The sequence below is a fragment of the Somniosus microcephalus genome, chromosome 2 (assembly GCF_052327205.1).
Source record: "Somniosus microcephalus isolate GS21.2 chromosome 2, FLI_Smic_1.0, whole genome shotgun sequence".
NCBI lineage: Eukaryota > Metazoa > Chordata > Chondrichthyes > Squaliformes > Somniosidae > Somniosus > Somniosus microcephalus.
In genome coordinates, this window is record NC_140988.1 from 302,446,065 (window position 1) to 302,463,689 (window position 17,625).

Sequence of the window (17,625 nt, forward strand, 5' to 3'; positions counted from 1 at the left end):
ACAAGCAGTTCCAACAATGGGGCCCCTGACTGAAGGAGTCTGAAGGCCGAACTTGGTATGTCTGGTTGCTGACTCCAGGAAGCGACAAGACAGGATGAGATAAGAGACTATAGCTTTGGAAGGAAAGGGCCGGATGAGATGAGGGAACAACAGTCCTCAACATGCTGTAAGGCCATGATTGGCTAGGTACAGAAACCATGTGCAATGGCTAAATAGGACCCCTGACAGGGGAAAGATAACAGGAGGGTTGACCCCTTTTCCATGGCTTAAACAAAGAACTTGACATGCCATTGGGCACCTTCTCCAATATTAACTGGGATAGTCAGAGTGTAAAAGGCTTAGAGGGTGCGGAATTCTTAAAGTACATCCAGTAGAGCTTTTTGAGCCAGCATGTAGAACGTCCTGCAAGAGAGAGGGGGCAGTACTGGACCTAATTCAGGCAAGTGGTAGAAGTGTCAGTAGGGGAGCATTTTGATGACAGTGACCATAATTCGGTGAGATTTAAGGTAGTCATGGAAAAGGACAAAGATGGACCGGAAATAAAGGTTCTAAATTGGGGGAAGGCCGATTTTAATATGATAAGGCAGGATCTGGGCAAAGTGGACTGGGATCAGCTACTTGTAGGAAAATCCACATCAGAGCAGTGGGAGTCTTTCAGAAAGGAAATAGAGAGAGTACAACGCCAACATGTTCCCGTAAAGGTTAAGGGTGGGATCAACAAGCCCAGGGAACCCCAGACGTCAAAGGATATACAAGAATGGATTAGGAAAAAAAGGGAGGCTTTTGGCAGATACAAAGGACTGAAAACAGTGGAAGCCCTAGAGGAGTATAGAAAGTGCTGGGGGGGTACTTAAAAAATAAATTAGGAGAGCGAAGAGGGGGCATGAAAAAGCAGTAGTGGGCAAAATAAAGGAAAATCCCAAGGTGTTTTATAAGTATATTAAGGGCAAGAGGATAACCAGGGAAAGAGTAGGGCCCATTAGGGACCAAAGTGGCAATCTGTGTGTAGAGCTGGAAGATGTAGACGAGGTTTTAAATGAATATTTTGCATCTGTGTTCACTATGGAGAAGGACGATGTAGGCATAGAAATCAGGCATGGGAGTTGTGATATACTTGAACAAATTAGTATCAAGAGGGAGGAGGTACTAACGGTTTTAGCAGGCTTAAAAGTGGATAAATCCCCAGGCCCAGATGAGATGTATCCCAGGCTGCTGTGAGGGGCAAGGGAGGAGATTGCAGGGGCTCTGATAGACGAGTTGGTCAGATGGGCAGAACAGTGGCAAATGGAATTTAACCCTGAAAAGTGTGAGGTGATGCATTTTGGGAGGACTAACAAGGCAAGGGAATACACAATGAATGGTAAGACCCTAGGAAGGACAGAGGATCAGGGGGACCTTGGTGTGCATGTACATAGATCCCTGAAGGCAGCAGGACAGGTAGATAAGGTAGTTAAAAAGGCATACGGGATACTTATATTCTATGCCTTGGCTAATGAAGGCAAGAGCAGGGAGGTTATGATGGAGCTGTACAAAACGCTAGTTAGGCCACAGCTGGAATACGGTGTGCAGTTCTGGTCGCCACACTAGAGGAAGGATGTGATTGCATTGGAGAGGGTGCAGAGGAGATTCACCAGGATGTTACCTGGGCTGGAGCGCTTCAGCTATGAAGAGAGACTGGACAGGCTGGGGTTGTTTTCCTTAGAGCAGAGAAGGCTGAGGGGGGGACCTGATTGAGGTGTACAAAATTATGAGGGGCATAGATAGGGTAGATAGAAAGGAACTTTTCCCCTTAGTAGAGGGGTCAATAACCAGGGGGCATAGTTTCAAGGTAAGGCGCAGGAGGTTTAGAGGGGATTTGAGAAAAAACTTTTTCACCCAGAGGGCGGTTGGAATCTGGAACTCACTGCCTGAAAGGGTGGTAGAGGCAGGAACCCTCACAATACTCAAGAAGCATTTAGATGAGCACTTGAAATGCCATAGCATACAAGGCTACGGACCAAGTTCTGGAAAATGGGATTAGAATAGACAGGGCTTGATGGCCGGCGCGGACACGATGGGCCGAAGGGTCTCTTTCTGTGCTATATAACTCTATGACCTTGTTTTAAAAGGAACCTCTATTAGGTTAAATGGTCAAGTCAATATTCTACCTCAGGTCCACTCCTTAAAAAAAAAAAGATCTGAAAAGCCCCGAGCACAGACGGTCGAGTGAGAGAGGAGAGGGAGAAAGGCCGTAAGCCAAAGAGCTGTTCATGCACAGTCCGATCGGGACCAGTACCAGCTACTTGTCACAGTCGTATGTTTTTGCTTCATAACTAGTGTGTGTTATATTCTGTCTTAAATGCTGATTAAACATAATGGCCCAGAAATTCGGGTCGGGGGCTTCCCGCGGGTGCAAGCCCCCAACCTGCACTTACCTACCGTGCCGGCCGTTGAGCTGTGGGCCCGCGTGGAATTCCGATCCTGGGCCTCCTCCAACTGCCGGCGCGCAGTGCTTGCGTATCCCAGGGGCGCAGTTAGTTCGATGCGTCCCCTGGGATCACGTGGGCCATGGAGAACCAATGGTAGCAGGGAATGCTTCATTCATAAGTTTGACAGGAAGACCTGTCAAACCTATAAATACTATAAGCCCCCAAAACATCACAATCTTCAATTAAATTTTTTTAAATCACATTTTTATAAACTTTAAATTACATGAAATAGCTATTTTAAACAATAATTTAAATTTTTGAAAAAAAGTTTTATTTTCTAACCTTGCTTTAAAGTATTTAAAAATAATAAACCTGTGGAAAAAATGTTTTAATTTTAATTAATTCACCACTTACCTTGTAAAAAGCAAGCCTCGTGACTGCTTTCTACATGTCTAACTTCTTGAGACTTACCCTCCCAGGAAAACCTGCAAAAAAAACGTAAGTTCGATGCGCACGCGCTGCCTTTCCTGCACACACGTTCCACCTCTTAACCCCTTCTTTCAGGGGGACGGAAGTGCCGGTTTCCCGTGCATGCACAAAACCGGCACTTCCATTGGGCTTACGGGTGAGTACCCCATGCGTACTCACCCGTGGAGACCCGAATTTCTGGGCCATTATACCCACCATATTGGTTTGCACTCAATCCTGTTTATTTGAAAAACCAGAAATATGCATATCTTAACACCACACCTAGAGTACTGTGAGCAGTTCTGTGCACCACATCATAGGAAAGATATATTGACCTTGGAGGGAGTGCAGCGTAGGTTTCCAGAATGATACCCGGACTTCAAAGGTTAAGTTACAAGGAGAGATTACACAAATTAGGGTTGTATTCCCTAGAATTTAGAAGGTTAAGGGGTGATCTGAATGAAGTTTGCAAGATATTAAAGGGAACAGATAGGGTAGAGAGAGATAAACTATTTCCGCTGGTTGGAGATTCTAGGACTAGGAGGCATAGTCTAAAAATTAGAGCCAGACTTTTCAGGAGTGAAATTAGGAAACGCTTCTGCACACAAAGGGTGGTAGAAGTTTGGAACTCTCTTCCGCAAACGGCAATTGTTGCCAGATCAATTGTTAATTTTAAATCAGAGATAGATAGCTTTTTGTTAACTGAAGGTATTAAGGGATATGGGCCAAAGGCACGTATATGGAGTTAGAAACATAGAAGATAGGAGCAGGAGCAGGAGTAGGCCATTTGGCCCCTCGAGCCTGCTCCGCCATTTAATACGATCATGGCTGATCATCCAAATTCAGTACCCTGTCCCTGCCTTCTCCCCATATCCCTTTAGCCTTAAGAAATATATCCAACTCCTTCTTGAATATATTTAATGAATTGGCCTCTACTGCCTTCTGTGGTAGAGAATTCCACAGGTTCACCACTCTCTGGGTGAAGAAATTCCTCCTCATTTCTGTCCTAAATGGCCTACCCCTTATCCTTAGACTGTGACCCCTGGTTCTGGACTCCCCGACCATCGGGAACATCCTTCCTGCATCTAGTCTGTCCAGTCCTGTCAGAATTTTATAAGTTTCAATGAGATCCCCTCTCATTCTTCTAAACTCCAGCGAGTACAAGCCCAATCAACCCAATCTCTCCTCATACGTCATTCCTGCCATCCCAGGTATCAGCCTGGTGAATCTTCGCTGAACTCCTTCCATGGCAAGAACATCCTTCCTCAGATAAGGCGACCAAAACTGCACACAATACTCAAGATGTGGTCTCACCAAGGCCCTGTATAACTGCAGCAAGACATCCTTGTTCCTGTACTCAAATCCTCTCGCTATGAAGGCCAACATACCATTTGCCTTCTTAACCGCCTGCTGCACCTGCATGCTTACCTTCAGCGACTGGTGCACAAGGACACCCAGGTCTCGTTGCACTTCCCCTTCTCCCAATCTATTGCCATTCAGATAATAATCTGCCTTCCTGTTTTTGCCACCAAAGTGGATACTAAGCCAAAGAACAAGATATTGGGATGGTGACTAAAAGCTTGGTCAAAGAAGTAGGTTTTAAGGAGCATCTTAAAGGGAGGCAAGAGAGACGGACAGGCAGACAGGTTTAGGGAGGGAACTCCAGAGCTTGGGGTCTACACAACTGAAGGCACGTTCGCCAATGGTGGGATGAATGACATGTCGGATACACAAGAGGCCAGAGTTGGAGGAACGGAGAGTTTTCAGAGGGTTGTAGGGTTACAGGTCATCTGGAATAAAAGGAAATCCTGAGGATTCAAGCTGGAGATCCTCAGAAAAAGATGGGATTCCCATGTCCAACATGAATCACTACTGCGGAGTAGCCTAACTATGTCATCTGATAATTGTGCAACCCATCCCAAGAATATTCCTTTACTAACTATATGCGTCCCCCTCCTGCTGTTCATTTTCGGAAGCATAATCACCAATTTGGCTCTCCAAAGTGGCCCTTCCCACCAAAGGGCCCCTGTAATACCTTGGCGTTCAGCTACTAGGGAAGCCCAAGGCAAAACACAATATGTCTGTTGAACAAAATCCTTTGGGTGACAGAACAGGCTCCTAGATTCAGAGAAGCCACCCAACTTACCATCTCAGGGAGCTCACTTATTAAGCTCTTCAAAAGGGCCTGGTGTGGCATTTACCACAGCCTGAAGCTGCGATGCCCAGATGACCCATCTGCCCTAATCATGTGGACTTATGAAATGGGGAAATAGAATTCAAGGACAGCACAAAGCTGTGGTCAGATCGGGAGTCCTTGGCAGAGGGCGTCAACGTCATACTGGTTGCAAGTGTCAATATGTCATCATTATGGATAATAATACATAACACTGGCACAGGCCAGTTGGCCGAATGGCTCGTTTCTGTGCTGTAAATTCTATGTAAATACATGCATGAGGTTGGAGAGCAGGAGGACTCCATCACTGTGGCACAGCAGACAGCAGGAGCTGTATATGCATACACACACAACCACTAAATAAATATGGGTTTGTAAAGTAGGATGTTAAGAGGAGATGGTAGTGCAAAAGTTCACTCCAGAGTCACGGATACCAACTTTCTGGTGTAGTGCACTGGAAGTTTCTACTGACTGGAGGAATGCAGCTTCCGCTGACAAGGAACAGGCAGTGGGAGTGAATAGACAATACAGTCAAACAGCTCTGAAAGGGCTAACTAAACTAGATTCAAATATCTGTAACTGATTCAATCAACTTAAATTTCACTGCAATGGCTGTATAATTTGCATGACGTATACACAATAAAAATATTTTTCCACAAGTTATTAAATACTTGAACTGTAAGAATTATTTTGAGGAATCTGCAACCAAAATGTTAAAAGTTAATTTGAATCTTACCAGCTTTGCTGCTTTTTGAGAGGAGTTCACTGTTCCAGCTGTTGACATAACTGGTGAAACATTCGACCTGGAAGAAGACAACGCTGTTGTGGCGTTATTAATCCCAAGGTCAAAACTTGAAGAGGAACGCATGGATGTAACAGGGAAGTTATGTCCATTCAAACCACTAGCTTTGTACTGCTCGCAGTTCTTCACTGAACTATACAAAGTGCCATTGGGTAGGCTTGTGCTGTGGAAAGTGCCAGTGAGCTTAACAGTCTTCTCACTCTCATCAGAATCCAGTTTAGGAAAGGACAGGGATTTGATATTGCTGACAGATGAAGCAGGTGGGAGTGATACTTTGGCAGAAAAGGGCACTTTTTCACAGTTCTCCAACTGTGGTAAATTTATGAGGCCATTTGGCTTGTGAAGAGATTTGAAGTCTGAGGTAGCCTCCTCTGTTGAGGCCTGCATTTCTGGGCTTGGTAATGCATCTGTGGGTCCCACAATCTGCACATCCAGGCCATTATCCAATTGTGGAATAATCATCGGTCGTGAACTTGCCTGAACTTCAAGAATGTTTTTGAGTTCCTCTTTATCATTTAACGTTTTCAACTCCAGTTTATCAAAAGGATCCTCTTCACTTTCAAAGTCTGCAAGATTGAATTTAGTTGTGTAAGGGGGACTTGGGTCTTTTTGTTTTACAGTATTGCTGTTAGCTGGCATTGGGGTTAGAATGCTGTTGTGCCTTAGACTGGCAAGTATAGGGTTAATAGTAAGTGGAAATGCTGAAGAATGTGGTCCATCCATGTATTGGATTCCACTTTTTTTCACGGTGAATGCCTCAGATTCAGCAGTCACTGAGGAAGCTTCCCTATTTAAACTGGCTGCTTCTTGTGCAGCTTTAATTTGTTTTATTTCTTCAGCCCATTGTACCGTCCTCTTCTCTAAAGAGAAATCGAACTATAAAAAATAGAAAGATTACATTTTACTATTAAAACTTAATAGTTTGAAAGTAACACAGCTGACAAACTTTTCATTAATCTACCCAAGAAAATGCCCTGTGTTTAATAAAACCATTATAGAGGAAAAGTAAATTAACCATTATGAATGTAAAAGAGTAGAAAAATTAATTTCAATAAATTAGCAGTCATATTTCTTGCAATAAACAAAAACTAAATTTTTGAAAAATTACTTTATGGCATGTGGAGTTTCCCAGATATAAAATGACATCATTGAGGCTAGTGGTACCAGAACTACTTACTGTCCAATTATTACACTGAAACGGGATTGCAATCATATTTCAACTCTTTATAAGGTAGCATGGCAGTTACAAAAATGTCTCCCAGATGACAGTCCAACCTGGTAAATCAGAACCTCAACTGGGATAAACATAGAAGCTTTCACAAAAGTGCAGGTTATGACAGTCTTAGGTCATCAGGGGTGTACTGCAGGATGGGAGAACTTTACACTGAATAAATACTGGAAGGTATTGGTCATGAGCAATCATAATATGATAGAATTCTTCATTAAGATGGGGAGTGAAGTAGTTGACTCAGAGACTAGGGTCCCAAATTTAAATAAAGGAAACTACGATGGTATGAGGTGCGAGTTGGGTAGGATTGATTGGGGAATGTTACTCAAAGGGTTGACGGTGGATAGGCAATGGCAAACATTTAAAGATCGCATGGATGAACTACAGAATTTGTTCATCCCTGTTTGGCATAAAAATAAAACAAAAAAGGTGACTCAACCGTGGCTAACAAGGGAAATTAGGGATAGTATAACATCCAAGGAGAGGACATATAAATTGGCCAGTAAAAGCAGTAAACCTGAAGATTGGGAGCAGTTTAGGATTCAGCAAAGGAGGACAAAGGGATTAATTAAGAGGGGGAAAATAGAGTAGGAGAGTAAGCTTGCAGGGAACATAAAAACCGACTGTAAAAGCTTGTATAGATACGTGAAGAGAAAAAGATTGGTGAAGTCAAGCGTAGGTCCCTTGCAGTCAGAATCAGGGGAATTTATAATGGGGAACAAAGAAATGGCAGTCCAATTAAATACATACTTTGGTTCTGTCTTCACAAAGGAGGACACAAATAACCTCCCAGAGATGTCGGGAACATAGGGTCTAATGAGAGGGAGGAACTGAAAGAAATCAGTATTTGTAGGGAACTGGTGTTGGGGAAATTGACGGGATTGAAGGCCGATAAATCCCCAGGGCCTGATAATCTACATCCTAGGGTACTTAAGGAAGTGGCCGTAGAAATAGTAGATGCATTGCTGGTCATCTTCCAAAATTCGATAGACTCTGGAACAGTTCCCATGGATTGGAGGGTAGCTAATGTTACCCCACTATTCAAAAAAGGTGGTAGAGAGAAAACGGGGAATTACAGACCGATAAGCCTGACATCGGTAGTGGGGAAAATGCTAGAGTCCATTATAAAAGATGTAATAGCAGAGCACTTGGAAAACAGTGACAGGATCGGACAAAGTCAACATGGATTTACAAAAGGTAAATGGTGCTTGACTAATCTACTGGAATTTTTTGAGGATGTAACTGGTAGAATAGATAAAGGAGAACCAGTGGATGTGGTGTATTTGGTCTTTCAGAAGGCTTTCGATAAGGTCCCGCACAAGCGATTAGCGTGTAAAGTTAAGGCACATGGGATTGGGGGCAAGGTACTGACTTGGATAAAGAACTGGTTGGCAGACAGGAAGCAAAGAGTTGGAATAAATGGCTCTTTTTCCGAGTGGCAGGCAGTGACTAGTGGGGTACCGCAGGGATCAGTCCTGGGACCCCAGCTATTCATAATATATATATATAAATGATCTAGACGAGGGAACTAGATGTAATATCTCCAAGTTTGCAGACGACACAAAGCTGGGTGGGCGTGTGTGCTGTGAGGAGGATGCAGAGAAACTCCAGTACGATTTGGACAGGTTGGGTGATTGGGCAGAAGCATGGCAGATGCTGTATAATGTGGATAAATACGAGGTTATCCACTTCGGTGGCAAAAGCAGGAAGGCAGATTATTATCTGAACGGCAATAGATTGGGAGAAGGGGAAGTGCAATGAGACCTGGGTGTCCTTGTGCACCAGTCGCTGAAGGTAAGCATGCAGGTGTAGCAGGCGGTTAAGAAGGCAGCGAGAGGGTTAGAGTACAGGAACAAGGATGTCTTGCTGCAGTTGTACAGGGCCTTGGTGAGACCACACCTCGAGTATTGTGTGCAGTTTTGGTCACCTTATCTGAGGAAGGATGTTCTTGCCATGAAGGGAGTGCAGCGAAGATTCACCAGACTGATACCTGGGATGGCAGGAATGACATATGAGGAGAGATTGGGTCGATTGGGCTTATACTCGCTGGAGTTTAGAAGAATGAGAGGGGATCTCATTGAAACTTATAAAATTCTAACAGGACTAGACAGACTAGATGCAGGAAGGATGTTCCCGATGGCCAGGGAGTCCAGAACCAGGGGTCACATTCTAAGGATAAGGGGTAAGCCATTTAAGACAGAGATGAAGAGGAATTTCTTCACCCAGAGAGTGGCGAGCCTGTGGAATTCTCTACCACAGAAGGCAGTGGAGGCCAATTCATTAAATATATTCAAGAAGGAGTTCGATATATTTCTTAAGGCTAAAGGGATCAAGGGATATGGGGAGAAGGCAGGGACAGGGTACTGAATTTGGATGATCAGCCATGATCTCATTGAATGGCAGAGCAAGCTCGAGGGGCCGAATGGCCTACTCCTGCTCCTATCTTCTATGTAAGTTGTTTAATGGTCCACCACCATTCACGACTGGGTGTGGCAGGACTGCAGAGCTTTGATCTGATCCGTTGATTGTGGATCGCATAGCCCGTCTATAGCATGCTGCTTCCGCTTTTTAGCATACATGTAGTAGAATGGAGCAAACAGGAGAGAAAATACTGGAGGTTATTTGAATTCACCTTTAAATGTTTATTTTTAATCAACTAAAATGATACACATTCCACAAATGTTATCAAACCCTCATTTATTTTAATACAGTCAACAGGTAAGATGAAGGAAAGAATTTACAGATGTTAGAATTATACATAAGGTTTATTGGGGTGTGATTTTCTTGTTCCTATTCTCTGGCCCTCCTGAAATCAGTAGAGCATCTGTTAAGAAATTGCTCAAGTAATCTTATCTTGACATGTTTCTCAAGCAAATTTCCAGTGGGTTAAACCAATATTGATTATATCTGCAAAAGTCTCTGAAGAAGTACGGTGGCATAGTGGTTAGCACTGTTGCCTCACAGCGTCAGGGACCCGGGTTCGAATCCGGCCTCGGGTGACTGTCTGTGTGGAGTTTGCACATCCTCCCCGTGTTTGCGTGGGTTTCCTCCGGGTGCTCCGGTTTCCTCCCACAGTCCAAAGATGTGCAGGTTAGGTTGATTGGCTATGATAAATTGACCCTTAGTGTTAGGGGGATTAAATACGTGGGGTTACGGGGATGGGTGGGATATGTGTCGGTGCAGGCTCGATGGGCCGAAATGGCCTCTATCTGCACTGTGGGGTTTCTGTGAAGTACTTTGTTTGTCCTTCCTGTGCACAAGCAGTAGAGTGAATGAGGTGCACTAAATGGGGTTGCGGGAAGAGGAGAAAGGTCAGACATTTACCAAAGAAATTGTTTATAACTTCAGTTCTGTTTACTTGCATTAGTGGGTTGTAAGCATAAGGAGTTTCATTAAATGTGCAGGAGCTTTTAAACTAATTTGAACCTGTTTGTATTGAATACATATGACTTCAAATGAGATCATCCTTGAATCTGAAAATGACATACAACATTAAACCTTAAAAATAACAAGGCAGTAAAACTCCGTTTGTGGTTAATGGCATACGAGAGATTAGGTCACCTCACTGCAATTGATTCTCAGTACAGTACATTTGGTAATATACAGTGACGAGTGTGATGAGAATTACTTTGCCAGCTATCTTTCAAAAAGGAAAACACAAGTTTCATACTAATCTTTTCAAGAGGATATATTCCAGACTGCGGCTACTAAAATGAGAAAATAAGATCCAAAAAGATGGATTTATAACGCCACAAAAATACTTGGCACGAGCCCTGTCTAAACTTTGCACCATCTGCCCTGCCTATGCCTTGCAGTGTGGCCCTCATCACCAAATCACACCCTGATCTCTCCTGCTCTCCTGGTATCTTGTCCTTCAAGTATCGCACCTTGTCCCACCACACTCGCCTCTCATTTAATATCCCTGTTCTCTACTGCAACCCCAAACCCCACCCTGAGTTTCTTACTGAGATATCCTCTCTCCTTTCCACTGAGTCACCTTTTTTGTTTTATTTTTATGCCAAACAGGGATGAACAAATTCTGTAGTTCATCCATGCGATCTTTAAATGTTTGCCATTGCCTATCCACCCTCAACCCTTTGAGTAACATTCCCCAATCAATCCTACCCAACTCGCGCCTCATACCATCGTAGTTTCCTTTATTTAAATTCAGGACCCTAGTCTCCGAGTCAACTACTTCATTCTCCATCTTAATGAAGAATTCGATCATATTATGATCGCTCCGACCCAAGGGGCCTCGCACAAGTTTGCTAATTAATCTTTTCTCATTACATAATACCCAGTCTAAGATGGCCTGATCTCTAGTTAGTTCCTCAACATATTGGTCCAGGAAACCATCTTGTATACACTCCAGGAATTCCTCCTCCACAGTAACTAACGGGAGGAGGAGGCTCCACGAATATCCCCATCCTCAATGATGATGGAGCCCAGCACATGAGTGCAAAAGACAAGGCTGAAACGTTTGCACTTCTGGCTGAAGATGGTTGCAGAGTGGATGATCCATATCGGCCTACTCCCGAGGTCACCACCATCACAGAAGCCAGTCTTCAGCCAATTCGATTCACTCCATGTCATATCAAGAAACAGCTGAGCACACTGGATACAGCAAAGGCTATGAGCCCCGACAACATCCCAGCTATCATGCTGAAGACTTGTGCTCCAGAACTAGCCGCACCTCTAGCCAAGCTGTTCCAGCACAGCTACAACACTGGCATCTACCCGACAATGTGGAAAGCTGCCCAGGTATGTCCTGTCCACAAAAAGCAGGACAAATCGAACTGAGTCAATTACCGCCCCAGCAGTCTACTCTCAATCATCAGCAAAGTGATGGAAGGTGTCATCGACAGTGCTATCAAGCGGCACTTACTTACCAATAACCTGCTCACTGATGCCCAGTTTGGGTTCCACCAAGACCACTCGGCTCCCGACCTCATTACAGCCTTGGTCCAAACATGGACAAAGGAGCTGAATGCCAGAGGTGAGGTTAGAGTGACTGCCCTTGACATCAAGGCAGCATTTGACAGAGTGTGGCATCAATGAGCCCTAGTAAAACTGAAGTCAATGGGAATCAGGGGGAAAACGCTCCATTGGCTGGAGTCATACCTAGCACAAAGGAAGATGGTTGTGGTGATTGAAGGCCATCATCACAGCCCCAGGACATCGCTGCAGGATTTCCTCAGGGCAGTGTCCTAGGCCCAACCATCTTCAGCTGCTTCATCAATGACCTTCCCTCCAACATAAGGTCAGAAATGGGGATGTTTGCTGATGACTGCACAGTGTTCAGTACCATTCACAACTCCTCAGATAATGAAGCAGTCCATGCCCGCATGCAACAAGGCCTGGATGACATTCAGGCTTGGGCTGATAAGTGGCAGGTAACATTCGTGCCTCAGAAGTGCCAGGCAATGACTATCTCCAACAAGCGAGAGTCTAACCACCTCCCCTTGACATTCAATGGCATTACCATCGCCGAATCCCCCACCATCAACATCCTGGGGGTCACCATTGACCAGAAACTTAACTGGACCAGCCACATAAATACTGTGGCAACAAGAGCAGGTCAGAGGCTAGGTATTCTGCGGCAAGTGTCTCACCTCCTGACTCCCCAAAGCCTTTCCACCATCTACAAAGCACAAGTAAGGAGTGTGATGAATACTCTCCACTTGTGTTGTTGCAGCTGCACTCATCCAGGCAAGAAGCTCAACACCATCCAGGACAAAGCAGCCCATTTGATTGGCACCCCATCCACCACCTTAAACATTCACTCCCTCCACCACCGGCATACTGTGGCTGCAGTGTCTACCATCTACAAGATGCACTGCAGCTACTTGCCAAGGCTTCTTCGGTAGCATCTCCCAAACCCGCGACCCCTTCCACCTCGAAGGACAAGGGCAGCAGGCACATGGGAACACCACCACCTCCAAGTTACACACCATCCTGACTTAGAGGTAGATCGCCGATCCTTTATCGTTGCTGGGTCAAAATCCTGGAACTCCCTACCTAACAGCACTGTGGGAGTACCTTCACCACACGGACTGCAGTGGTTCAAGAAGGCGGCCCACCACCACATTCTCAAGGGCAACTAGGGATGGGCAATAAATGCTGGCCTCGCTAGCGACACCCAGATCCCATAAGCGAATAAAAAAAATTCCCTAGTCACAGGGCTAGCAGCAGATTTGCAACCACTTAGTATGATGTGCATCCTGAGATTTTCCCTCTCTCCTTTTGAGAAAACATACTGCCTCTATTATTTCCAATAGATTGGTGTACAGGAAACTATTTTTTATCCGGCACCGATGGGGCCGGCTCATCAAAAATTCCGGATAACCGAAAGCTATAGTAAAAGATACGGAGCCAAGAGCTCCGTATAAAGCAACAAACCCTGTTGCTTAGCAACAGGTTCAGAACAATGGCCAAAAGTTCCAAGCGTCTCTGTAGCTTAGCAACAGTTGCAGCCACACCCTTGCACAGCAACAGATGGAGGAAGGCAAGTAATAAAAGTTACCTGAACCTACTCCTGAATTTTGCCGGTTAACCGAGATTTCTGGTTATTTAGGTGCCGGTAAATCGAAAGTTTCCTATACTAATGATTCTGTGTATTCCTTTTTAACGTTTGATGATTAATTTTCAGTTACTGCATCAGATTTTATAGACATCACCCCATCAATACTGGTGTAGAGCAATGCTTATAGCACAAAACCAATCTGGAGTTGAATAAAATGATTTTATTGAAAGTGCCTTCAAAACAAAATCAGCACCTTTTATTCTTAAGATCAAGACAATTTGATCTTGTGTACTGCTCATCGAATCATACAGTACAGAAGGAAGCCATTGACCCATTGTGCCTGTGCCAGCACTTTGAAAGAGCTGCCTAATTAGTCCCACTCGCCTGCTCTTTCCCCATAGCCCTGCAAATTTTTCAGTTTCAAATATCTCTCCAATTCCCTTTTGAAATTTACCATCTAATCTGTCAAAACCCTTCATGATTTTGGACCCCTCTATTAAATCTACACTTAAAGTGGTGGGGGTTCAAAGATCTGGGAATGGATAAGAATTTGGTAAAGGAAGACAATAGCAGGTTCTTATTAGAAGAGTTTTGTTGGGGTTGGGACAAATATGAAGTTGGATGCCCCAGAAATAGCTTTTCGCACCCCAAAGTTTCTAATTTAAATTACTTAGATTCAGAAGCTCAATGCAAACTGGTCAAATCTGAGGTGGTAGTTGGGAATTACAAAAACATAAAACAAAATATGTAAAAGGACAGAACAGTAGAAGATTAAATTTAATACAGACAATTATAAGTACTGCGCTTAAGAGCCAAATAGCTAATGATGGAGTGGAACAATAGCTTGAGGTTTTAATAGACTTGACGCTTAACTGTGAAGTAACAACCAACGTGGCAAATAGAATGCTGAACTATATGGCCAAAACAGTACAGCACAACTCTGAGGAATTCACGTTTAAACTTTATGTTGCTCTTGGCAGACTTTGTGCAGTGTCCAGTTTTGGTCACTGAGACACAAGGAAGACATTAAAGCCAGAGAATAGGAACAGACTGACCTCTAGGATCAAAAGAAAAAAGACTATGAAAAGACTGAAAAATGCTGGGGGTTTTCAGCCTTGAAAAACAGCATCGGAGAGGTGTCCCTAAAGATAGTAAGCAGTGCAGAAGAAGTAAATCCAGAACATTACTTTAAACTAAACCATTAAAGTTGGAAAAAGACTTAAAACTATTTTGGGAATAGTTTAATAGGGAGCAATATGAGAAAATTCTTCTTCAAAGAATGATCAACGTGTGTAATATTGGCATAAGAACAGCAGTTTTACTCTGCATTGAACTGAAATAACCCAAACCACTTGATGCAGACATTGGTTTCAAAAGTGAAAAAAATCCAGTCCCAATACAAACATTCGTCACCGTGATTAGGTCAAACGTTCACTCAAGTCAAAAAAACTTAGATGCGTTATTCATACTCACATGGCTCTCTCTCAATAGTGTAGAGTAGTCCAATATACAAAATCCAACAGGAATTCCCACTTTGGCAGGAATTTTGAACTTATCACCAATCTTAAATGGGACATCATCAAGATAACTACAGGCCGCTCCTAAAAACAAGCAATTGTGTTTAAAAAGCTTCCAAACAGATAATATTCATCATTTAGCAAAACTGATCACAATGTTGCATTGTAACGAAGGACCTTCTATTTTACCATATTAGTTTTTGCAGTAGTCATTTTGTCTCTCCACCTAAATGAGGTCATCTCATTTTAAGTTTTAAATAGTACAATTTTTTTAAATTCATCCTAGTGTCCATGAACTTTTGCACATTTTGTCAAAACACAATTACAGCTCAAATTTAATTTGTACTGTTTATATTACTGTCACTAACACATCTCAAATTACAGCCGATTATGTTCATTGTCTTAAGGCCATTCAAATATTTTATAATCCCATCACTTCCTTTTGAGGCCCTTTATCTGTATGGGTAGAACTGAGAAATACCAAGAGGCAGAAAACGTTAGTGGGAGTGGTATATAGACCTCCAAACAGTAATGCGGAGGTCGGGGATGGCATTAAAAGGGAAATTGAAGAAGCGTGCAATAAGGGCACAGCAGTTATCATGGGTGACTTTAATCTACATATAGATTGGGCTAACCAAATTAGTAACAATACTGTGGAAGAGAAATTCCTGGAGTGTATACAGGATGGTTTCCTGGACCTGTATGTCAAAGAACCAACTAGAGATCAGGCCATCTTAGACTGGGTATTATGTAATGAGAAAGGATTAATTAGCAACCTTGTTGTGCGAGGCGCCTTGGGTCGGAGCGATCATAATATGATCGAATTCTTCATTAAGATGGCGAGTGAAGCAGTTGACTCAGAGACTAGGGTCCTGAATTTAAATAAAGGAAACTACGATGGTATGAGGCGCGAGTTGGGTAGGATTGATCGGGGAATGTCACTCAAAGGGTTGACGGTGGATAGGCAATGGCAAACATTCAAAGATCGCATGGATGAACTACAGAATTTGTTCATCCCTGTTTGGCATAAAAATAAAACAAAAAAGGTGACTCAACCGTGGCTAACAAGAGAAATTAGGGATAGCATAAGATCCAAGGAGAGGACATATAAATTGGCCAGAAAAAGCAGTAAACCGGAGGATTGGGAGCAGTTTAGGATTCAACAAAGGAGGACAAAGGGATTAATTAAGAGGGGGAAAATAGAGTATGAGAGTAAGCTTTCAGGGAACATAAAAACTGACTGTAAAAGCTTTTATAGATATGTGAAGAGAAAAAGATTGGTGAAGTCAAGCGTAGGTCCCTTGCAGTCAGAATCAGGGGAATTTATAATGGGGAACAAAGAAATGGCAGACCAATTAAATACATACTTTGGTTCTGTCTTCAGAAAGGAGGACACAAATAACCTCCCAGAGATGTCGGGAACATAGGGTCTAATGAAAAGGGAGGAACTGATAGAAATCAGTATTTGTAGGGAATTGGTGTTAGGGAAATTGACGGGATTGAAGGCCGATAAATCCCCAGGGCCTGATAATCTACATCCTAGGGTACTTAAGGAAGTGGCCCGAGAAATAGTAGATGCATTGCTGGTCATCTTCCAAAATTCGATAGACTCTGGAACAGTACCCATGGATTGGCAGGTAGCTAATGTTACCCCACTATTCAAAAAAGGTGGTAGAGAGAAAACGGGGAATTACAGACCGGTAAGCCTGACATCGGTAGTGGGGAAAATGCTAGAGTCCATTATAAAAGATGTAATAGCAGAGCACTTGTAAAACAGTGACCGGATCGGACAAAGTCAACATGGATTTACAAAAGGTAAATCGTGCTCGACTAATCTACTGGAATTTTTTGAGGATGTAACTGGTAAAATAGATAAGGGAGAACCAGTGGATGGGGTGTATTCGGACTTTCAAAAGGCATTCGATAAGATCCCGCATAAGAGATTAGCGTGTAAAGTTAAGGCACATGGGATTGGGGGCAAGGTGTTGACTTGGATAGAGAACTGGTTGGCAGACAGAAAGCAAAGAGTTGGAATAAATGGCTCTTCCTCCCCCCCCCCCGCGCCCCCCCCCCGCCGCGCCCCCCCCCGCCCCGCCGCCCCGCCCCCGCCCCCCCGCCGCCCCCCCCCCGCGGCTCAAGGGGCCGAATGGCCTACTCCTGCTCCTATCTTCTATGTTTCTATGTTTCTACCTTATATAGTAGATGCTGGACAGTTAAGACAAAATGACTAAGTTCCAGTCTCCTACATATATATTGTAATTTGCCTCTGCTTTCTTGTAGGCCACTGAGGAAAATTCTGAAAATAAAGTCCGAGTTTTCTGCATACAATATAAACACACAATATTGTTCGAATTCACTGAATTGCCCACAATAATTTATTTTTTTTTTTTAATTGGATTTGTGGGCCTGGGAATTGAAGATGAGTTTGGCCCATACATCATTGTTCTGGCACCAGATGCTGTTTTGCTTCCTGATGCAAGTATACGAAAGACACAAACAGTTCCAT

At 43.5% G+C, this 17,625-nt stretch overlaps 1 protein-coding gene across 2 annotated transcripts in view; it reads right to left on the bottom strand.

Annotated features, from left to right (window-relative positions):
* ubap1 (ubiquitin associated protein 1) overlaps positions 1 to 17,625 on the bottom strand; it is a 91,146-nt gene that overhangs the window by 45,337 nt on the left and 28,184 nt on the right. For both annotated transcript variants that reach the window (XM_085973777.1, XM_085973772.1), the window contains exons 3-4: positions 15,076 to 15,203; positions 5,786 to 6,727 (exon numbers count right to left, since the gene is read on the bottom strand). In XM_085973777.1, the coding sequence (XP_085829903.1) occupies positions 5,786 to 6,727; positions 15,076 to 15,203 (1,070 nt within the window). The remainder of the gene's footprint in view (positions 1 to 5,785; positions 6,728 to 15,075; positions 15,204 to 17,625) is intronic.